Source organism: Mizuhopecten yessoensis, unplaced genomic scaffold (genome assembly GCF_002113885.1).
Source record: "Mizuhopecten yessoensis strain PY_sf001 unplaced genomic scaffold, ASM211388v2 scaffold716347, whole genome shotgun sequence".
Classification (NCBI taxonomy): Eukaryota; Metazoa; Mollusca; class Bivalvia; order Pectinida; family Pectinidae; genus Mizuhopecten; species Mizuhopecten yessoensis.
Window position 1 is genome coordinate 857,289 of NW_018480071.1, and position 9,628 is coordinate 866,916.

The 9,628-nt window shown below is 36.3% G+C and overlaps 1 protein-coding gene across 1 annotated transcript; it reads right to left on the reverse strand.

The window, feature by feature from the left end:
• Positions 1 to 4,097: 4,097 nt before the first annotated feature.
• On the reverse strand, positions 4,098 to 7,733 carry LOC110443480. The gene is made up of 4 exons (XM_021487706.1): positions 7,438 to 7,733; positions 6,811 to 6,966; positions 6,214 to 6,332; positions 4,098 to 5,963 (listed from the first exon to the last, which is right to left on the reverse strand). The coding sequence occupies exons 1-4, from the start codon at positions 7,691 to 7,693 to the stop codon at positions 5,766 to 5,768; spliced, it is 729 nt and encodes a 242-aa protein (XP_021343381.1). The 5' UTR covers positions 7,694 to 7,733; the 3' UTR covers positions 4,098 to 5,765.
• Positions 7,734 to 9,628: the final 1,895 nt, after the last annotated feature.

Consider the following 9,628-nt stretch of genomic DNA (forward strand, 5'->3'; position numbering starts at 1 on the left):
TTGGTTGTATGAGGGTCCATTTTGGTTAAGAAATTTGCATAAACCACAATGTCAAGCACGAATCAACACGATTTTTAAACTTTTCTTAAATCGTGTTCGCAATTTCTTATATCATGTATGTGAGATCGTCATGAACTACCAGTGACAAAAATATCAATCTAAAATATGTAATGGAACATATTCAAAGAAGGGATCAAATGACCATATGGTCTATACATCAGAATTCATTACGATGTGATAAGTCTAAGAATTATGACTGAAAACTTATAAAAATTAAAATTATTTGTTCCAGTTTAGATGGAATGAATATTTAATCAACAGAGAAAATGTTTGGAAAAGATTTGCTGTTTTGTCCGTTTTGATGATGGCCGCCAACAAATTCCTTCTACTGCCTAATCAGTTGTCAGATTCCCAGACAATTTTCTTGCAATATCAATGGAGTTCAGAGATTGTATGACGCCGTTAATGATAATGTTTTGCAAGATGCAAGAGTATTAAATGTGTTCGAATGGTAGACTTGGGGAAACGAAGGAAGAAACTAATGATTCGAGGCTTGAGTTTAATTTTAAACTGGTGATTCTCAATTCACAAGAAAACAACTTATTTCAAGCTTTGTCGGAACTTGTAAATCAAACTATACATTTTTCAAAAGTTCAAAATCTGAAAAATTCATTTAATGTAAAATATATAAATAATCACCTATTTAATTTACTCAGAGGCACTGTATTAACGCGGAACGAATATTTCAGATAGGGATTACAATCGTCTGAAACAATTGCTGATTGGCTGATTTAGTCGTTTCAGTCCTGAAACAAAAGTTATAACGGGGCAGACTCCTATGTAATTATAACATAGGTGGAAAAAGTCCCTTTCAAAAAATCTGCAACTACTTCACACTATGAGGCCATTATTATGAAAGAAGTACTTTGGTTTTGACTTATATGACATGAAAATGATGTCTGATCCTTTATCTATACGAAACAAGTGATCGATAATATATAGCTACAAGAACATGTCTACGTCAACAATTAATTACGTACATGTAAAGCTATCAGAAATAGGCAGATTACACAAAGTACAACATCGAGCGTCGTCCATTCAGAATATGCATGCGTGTTAGGTAAGCGGATGTCGCCATTACCTAGGTGATTTGAAGCTCCATATAATATTAGCAACTGTCGTTTTCCATGGACTCTATCTAAAACTAGAAATATATTTATTTAAAAAAATATTCAGCACCTGCATTTCCTTAAGCATGGAGATTGCAAGTTAAGTGGTCTGATACGGGTTTTGGGGTGTGATACGGCGGGGGCTGATACGGCTTTTGGGGTGTGATACGGCGAGGGCTGATATGGGTAAGAGCAATTGTGCCTTAACGGTCACCTGATATATTTATACAAAGAGTTTATTTTGTTTTTAACATGAACAGAAATATTATTCAAAGTGACAAAAACAATAAAACCACCTTATTCAATATCTAGCATATAGATTTCAGACTAAAAAGGATTTGAAACTAGCACCTCTGATTCTAAACAAGGAAAATAATGAAATTTTAGCACACTGCCTCCTTTGGACCCTACCCTACCGCCCTTGGGGGTAGGGCTGGCTAAAAAATTTCAAAGTATCAAACTGTCAACTCAAGGTTATAATTCCAATCAAGTTATTTACATGTAATATTCAAAGTATCATTTGCCATTATAAACCATAATAAATTTTGCCCCCCCCCTCCTTCCCCAGGGGATAAACGTGAGACCCTAGGGTCATAAACCTTAAGACCCTTCCATCTATGATTAGTATTTGATTCTACCATATCTTGGTCTTTGAGAAGAAGATGTTTGGAATTTCAGTCAATTCAACACTTTTTGGCCCCACCCATCAGCCCGGGGGGTCAGTCAGGGCTGATATGTGCATACTATCAAACTGCTAACTAATACTGATAATGCTAACCTTAATTGAATTACTTCCAATGGAAATTAAACAAATGTTGGTCCAAAATGTGATTTCCCTATATAAACTATAGTAAAGTTTACCCCCTCCCCAGGGGGAAACGTGAGACACCAGGGTCATGAAATTCACAATTCTGGTTAAGCACCTTAAGACCCTTCCATCTATGAAGAGTATTCGATTCTACCATATCTGGGTCTTGAGAAGAAGATTTGACCCTTTCTGGCCCCGCCCCTCAGGCCCCTGGGGGTTTGGGACTAAACCGGCTACTATTTTTGTTGACCTTTGTCCATGAAAGATTCCTGCAAAATTTCATTGAAATTAGTTCAGGGGTTTTGGAGAAGAAGTCGAAAATGTAAATTGTTTACGGACGCACGACGGACGACGCCGGACAAAAGGCGATCGCAATAGGTCACTTGAGACTTTGTCTCAGGTGCCCTAAAAATCCGTATTTATTAGTAAGTATGTAATAAACAAACATATCCTACCTCAAGTATACTACACATAAAGGCATGTCCTTCAATGACTTTAGCTATTACATTGTAATAGAACGTGAAACAAAACACTGTAAACCAAACTTGACTAAATCATGCAAAAGACGCTAGCCTTTCCACCTGGTCTCATTATACTGACATGGGATTCGATAAATGACCTAATATAAGCTATTTAAAGTACCTTAAATAAAATAAAACAAACAAGAGACCCAATGGGCCTGCATCGTTCACCTGGTATAAATCTCAGAATTGTTACCTTAAAATTTGGTTTGGTGTAATTTTGTTTAACGTCCTATTAACAGCTTAGATAATTTAAGGACGTGCCTCCGTGTATTAGTGGATGCGTAGATGTGTGTTTGTCTGCAAAAAGAAAGAACAATTTTTCGAAATAAAAAGAAGTTAATTGAATGACATCTCCAATATGATAAAGCTGTTAAAGATGTAAGGTGCTGTGTAATATATTATATTTTTGCACAACGTGTCGATTACCAAATTATATAGGAGCGGTCACATGTATGTCTTAATTCATATAATAGCATTGCATCACATTTTCCTGTCATGGAATTAAAGGATACGTATTGCTGATGATGAATATTACAAATTTCCTTTAACATAGTGTCTTGAGATATTCTGTTGTTGATAATCTACAAATTCATAAACATGGGTTCAGAACAATTCACCGCTACGGTAACGTGATGTCATTATACTGCCATTAAATTCCCTTTTTCCATTTATTTTTCAACACTTTGTGTCACGTATATTCACGATTCATACGTGATTTATCCGTGGAAGTACACATGCACTCGTTTGGTAAAGTGTGTACTCGTAAGCTTGATGACAGTCCTGTTTTTCTTATCAGTCGCGAAATGTAGCATGCAACACTACAGACCAAGAGGATTCTACATATGAAAGAGAAAGAACGATCAAATACTTCTAGAGATATATTGAAGACAGACTGAACCCTCAAAAACCAAGATGGATGAATGGCTGCTATTTTGTGTTATCGATCAGATCAATATAAAACATGAATAACCAAGGAAATATAAAAAAAAGTACTTCCTGTGAAACAAACGGCAACAAAGTTGAACTTTTCAAATCAAATATAGCTGCCTTGCGGCCATTTGGTTTAAACTAATTAATCTCGTAATGAAACCTGCACAACAAAATACCAAGGGACACATTCCTATGGTTTGGTTTTAGTTTGGTTTAATTTTGTTTAAAATCCTATTAACAGCTAAGGTCATTTAAGCCGGTGCTTCCATGTGTGTAGTGCTTGCGTGTGTGTATGCAGGAGACCGGGTATGTTGGTCTGCTTACCCCCTTGTGATAGCGCGGATCTGATGCCGACTTTATAAAACTATCTCACTGAAATACCATGCCGAAGCCACCGAGCACAGCATTTCGCACGGTCACATTATACTGACAACGGGTGAACCGGTTGTTGCCATTCCCCTTAATGCTGAACGTAAAGCAGGGAATAACAACTTTACTAACTTCATTATGTCACTGTCTTGGGACAGAACCCATTGCTCTCCGACCTGGGCGAACGCTCAACCATCAGGCCAAAAGTGAGGTGTTGCCAAAGCAAAGCGCTAGGAAATTAAAGGCAGTTAGAAATAGAAAGAAAGATAAAGATCCCAAATATTTCAATAGGCGCAGCAGATTTATTGTGTTCGTTTTCTGTCCCCAAAGCAAATCCCAAATTTTGCAGGTGGGTAACAGGTGTATTCTTTTCCCGATACCCAACCCGCAGGTGTGTTATACCGACAGAATAAATCGAATCCCTCTACAAAATTGATAAACTTGCTTGTTTTATTATACAGACAGCAGCTTTTGATTTCCTTAACAAAAACGTGGTACATATTTTATTACGAAATGTCTTTTATACTTTATTCAGAGAGTCATGATAAATTCCCTGAACACAGTTTGTCAACTATGCTGTTATAAAATGTATCAAACATAAGCGAAAGAGTAATACCATCCACTGTGGAGTTATAATAAACAAAACTGTAAACTCATGAATTTAAGGCAGAGGCAAAACTTGGTTGAATCGTACTTCAATTATTTTTTATGTCTTTGTTGATTTCGCATGTTGTTTTTGACTAAGAAGGGGCGGGGAGGAGGATGTGGATATTTTCTTTGAACTTGGTCTGTCGCCTTTGGCTGATATATTCACAGATAGACTACTCATGTGTGCAACATCATTGCAGCTTATCAACACAACAAAGAGACGTAAGGTCATTATGTCAACCCATTTTGCTAAAAATCAGGATTAAGTACTTTCCTAGGAAGTCTGTAAGTCTTATTTAAGCACTTTTAATTTTTGTCACTATTTCTTAATTACGTAAACCAGACGAATTTTATCTCATGCAAAAGTTGTATGATATTATATATAGCAAGATAGATGACATCAACGTATAACTCGGACAGATTTATCTTATCTGTTGATTATTTCATTGTTAGCGTTTTCAGTGCTTTATCTTCCTTAAACATGCAAAAACATATCTACTGTTACGGGTAGACTAATGTGGTAAAGGACACAAATACAGGGTTATTATACAGTGCAATCCTATTCAATGTTAATGGTGCTTTCCTTTCGTTCTGATGTCTTCTCTGGTCCTAATGTTGCCATGTTTTCATCGACGTTTGTGTTCATATTTCGTCCTATTGTAAATCATATGTGGACAAATCTCTATTTAAAACATTACCGAGAAAGTGTTTTAAGTTCAGTGTAGCTGTAATCACAGATTAACACACACGTAATTGCCGAAAAATAACGCATCTGCAAAAGATAATCCTTGTTTATTGTGTGATAACACACACATTTATAGGATAGGATGCAAGGCTGTAATAGCTTATCCCACCGTTAATGATTATAGAATTACAGACGGGTATTCATAGTTAATTATCACACTTTTAATCTGATAAACTATATTGATATCTATTTGGTTATATACAGATTGAATATTACTGCAGTAATAAAGCCAATTTTCAGACCGTGTACATTAAGCGGTTTTAATGCTATGGTAAAGCGACGCCATTTTGGCCTTCGCGATGTCGTTTTAACCAGCGTTTTCTTATTGATGAATTCAGGTAGCAAATATGTCATTAATATGTGATAACAATATATACAAGACAGTATACTACAATTTACTAAATATATGCACAAATATTTAGGAGTCGATACACATTTGCTTCAACATTTAAACTTAATTTACTCTTATAAATAACTTTTAAAATATTTATTTACACATCAATATGGACATGAGCTCTTCTGATTGTAGCATACTTTGGTTCCTTTGGTAGATCCACGATTCTAAAAACTGTTTATACACCAGCAGGACTACCCACGGCTCCTCGTTCAGAAAATGAATACCTGCTGTCATCAAATTCAGGACTAATATGTTCTGTACCTGACGATGTTATTCGTTCTAAACATGCGGATGTATTCCTTTCTATACTTGCTGAGGGATTCAGCGGTCGGATATTTTCCCCGCATGTCTTTACTATCACGAGTAGCACAACCTATGGATAATAATGAATGAATGTCTAGTAATAGTGATGTCATTTGTATCATTTTTTCGGTGTTTTATCAATTAAATCGAAATTGCAATTGTTTCATTTTTTTTTAAAGAAATTTGACAATTAAAATGATAAAGATGTTTTTTTTGTTAAATTGTCAAAGTACAACTCCCTTTATCCACTTGTTTAGAAATATAATTTGCCTCATATCCATTAATAGTACATATAAAATGATAATGTAAAATGTCGTTACCTGTATAATTGTGTAGCAGCCGGATATAATATTCAGGTAATAGGAGATACCCAGAGATGTGAAAGATAGAGACTGTATCCTTTCCCTGACTACTACACACGCAGCGACGTTAAGGACACCTTGGAATAATAACGATAGCAATAAAACGCATTACTGACATTCAGTAAACAAATTTGACTTCTAAATATAAATTCAAAATTGACATAGTCCTGGCCATTTTTATTTAAAGATGAGTTTTAATATACAGGTTGGAAGACTTTGCTGGTGGAATTGTTAGTTTCCGAGGTTTGCTGTTACCTTGATGGCCACAATATTCTTTGGCATGCTTCATAATAATTACTCAAGTAATATATCTGAAATCTACCAGTGCTCCAATTCATAAATTCTATTTTTGTATTCGTCTCTCCTTTTGTGTCTATTTTAGTGTGAACTGGGTGAGTTTACAACGTTTTGGCCCCTAGTATCACCGATGGGTCCTAGAATGACGAAACAGTTGCATGATGCAGTGGGAATCATTTTTGTTTTACTGTATCTATTACTAAACTTGAAAGGTGTGTGTTACGTTCATCTAATAATACTTTAATACTGATGACTTACCTGCTGCAAAATATAACAATGCTGCAAATCCTGTATAACTGTCCATGTCAGCTGAAGAAGAACATGCAGTCTTGCATATGCCGATGGCAATGCAGCAAACAGCAAACATGTTGCATAGTATGGAAAAGCTTTCCAGGTAGCTGAACGGTTCACTAACTGTTGATGAAAAAAATATATCAATATTCACTTCATAAGATTGCATTCGGTAAGGTAATACTAATAAATTCGATGTACTTATCCTAAAACAAAAATGCACACATGCACGCAAACATAACACACATAAAGGCGACAGTAGTACGTCTAAACTTTTAATAACAACCAAAATAAGCACAAAATGCAAACCCCTTTTTACATCACAACACTGGGTAATAGCAGGTATTCTCAACGAGGGGAGGTGAGGTTGAAGCAGGAAAGGGTTCGCAAAAGGAAGGTGCGTGTCGCTAATAGAAGAAAATATAAAAGATATGGGCAACTTATATTGGTAATCGTATGTCCAAAATGAAGCAGAATGCCCATTTAAGAAGATAGAGGATCACCACATCAATCAAAATGTAAATTGTTCACGTTTTGTTTAAACATTGAAAAATGATGTTTACATATGAAGGTTTCCGTATATAGATTACTTACTTAGAGCATGACATGCATCACAAAATAGCGTGTATGGATCCACACCATACGGCAAACAAGTTAAAGAACTGTTTTTGTAAGTTCCTGTAGAATTAAATTTGCCGTCCTCGCACCAACAGTGGAATAGCGGTATCCGAGTAAATTCACACGAATCAAGTCGTATCCAAGTGTCGGCATACAGTCCATAACCTTGTAATGTCATACTCAGAAGGACCGTACAACTCAACACACCGAGACATTCATAACATGTTTTCATTGTCCTAATGTCAGTGAAAACAAGTCAACAACTCCTTTCGTTGTTTATGTACGATATAAAATGATTCGCTTTTTTGTTATGCTTTTATCTAGTGACAATTGCGTGTAATTGCAGTAACTGATAACAAGTTGTTGATAAGTTGCTATCTTATTCACATACTAACGCATGGGTGTTGACATTTTAACAAACCAAGTAGCACTTGACCTTGTTCCTCTCTATCACCGTGTCATTTCGATCATATGCATTATGTAAAAAACGATATAATTGCATTACCGAAATGCCGCAAAATATAAAACTCATAGGACCTCAATGTTACATGGAAAGTTATATATGTCATACATATGTAGATAGCAACGTCTACTAATCGTTCTTGCTATCCTGATAACCTTAAATTATCGCCATTTGTTCAATTTCCCATGTTGCTTTCCGCAACCTTATTTTAAATTGTCTCTTTCTATGAATTCCTTTTAACGTTACCCTAAAATATCGAAAAATATATTTTATAACGAAATAATTTCTCTGGGCAATTGCTGCCCATACTATGAGGTTTCATTGCAAAATAGGATGTGGTTGGCTGGTTGTACAGCATTTAACGTTCTATTAATAGCTAGTCTATCACAGATCATTAAAGGACGTGCCTCCATGTGTGATGTGAATGCATGCTCGGGTGCCAGAGTTTGATGGTGTATTTACATCCTTGCGCTAGCGAGGATCTGATTCCGACTTAATTGACAAATGGGGCGCTACGTCACAAAATTGTGAACTTAATTGACTGCATATTTTGTAGAATTAAATGTTTTCTTCTTTGCTATTGAATTAATTTGAAATGTTCATTTTGTCAAAGGGACTATATCCAGCTATGTTAAAATTAAATAGGAGCCTGCCCCCCCCCCCCCCCCCCCCATAACTTGTTTCAGAAGGGCTACGATATTTATGCTGCTGTTTTAACTCTTTTCAATCCTTTATACATCCGAATACTTTGAATCACTCAACTAAATTTTAAGATGATTAAATAACCTAATTACTGCATGAGGCCGAAAAATGGAATATTAGCCTGAAAATATTTTTCTTAAAAACAAGAGGCCCAGGGGCCTTAATAGCTCACCTGGTATTTTATTTTTCAATTTAAAACCTGCTGAGTACCATTCAGGTTTATCAAAGGAGTACAAGTAACAAAGTTGCATCTTCCATTTATAAATATTCAATTCCCTTTGCCCAAAGATTCTCTAAAACAAGTTTGGTTAGGTTAAAATCCCTTCAACGGTACAGAAGGAGAAGGATCTTTAATGTTTTCCTCTATTTCCCCTAATGGGCCCCACTAATCTGCCCCAAAGAAGGGGAATCCACACACCTCAGTTTAAACAAAATTGATTCTTTTCTCCCTAAGCATGCTTCAGACTGCATTTGGTTTAAATCCCTTCACTTGTATAGTAGGAGAAAAAAAATCCTCTATTTCCCCTATTGGGCCCCGCTCCTATGCCGCCAGAAGGCCCACACCCTCCGTTTATACAAACTTGAGTCTCCTTTGTCCAAAGATGCTCTAGGACAAATTTGGTCAAAATCCTTCAATTGGTTGAGGAGAAGATTTTTAAAGATTTACCTATTTTCCCCTATTTGGCCCCGTCCCTCTGCCCCCAGGGGGACCATACCCTCCGTTCATACAAAACTGAGAACCCTTTGGCCAATGATGCTCCAGACCAAATTTGGTCAAAATCCCTTCATCGGTACAAAAGGAGAAGGATATTTGATGTTTTCCTCTATTTCCCCTAATGGGCCCCACCCATCTGCCCTTAGAAGGAGGCCCACACACCTCAGTTTATACAAAATTGATTCTTTTGTCCCTAATCATGCTTCAGACTGCATTTGGTTAAAATCCCTTCACTTGTATAGCAGGAGAAAAAAAATCCTCTATTTCCCCTATTGGGCCCCGCCCCT

What these genes read in the sequence shown, in the direction of transcription:
- LOC110443480 (XM_021487706.1), bottom strand. Translation starts at nt 7,693, where the DNA reads ATGAAAACATGTTATGAATGTCTCGGTGTGTTGAGTTGTACGGTCCTT. An exon ending in ATTGTTATATTTTGCAGCAG is followed by an intron (nt 6,333 to 6,810) that starts GTAAGTCATCAG and finishes TATTATTCCAAG; the next exon opens with GTGTCCTTAACGTCGCTGCG. An exon ending in GCTGCTACACAATTATACAG is followed by an intron (nt 5,964 to 6,213) that starts GTAACGACATTT and finishes TATTATCCATAG; the next exon opens with GTTGTGCTACTCGTGATAGT.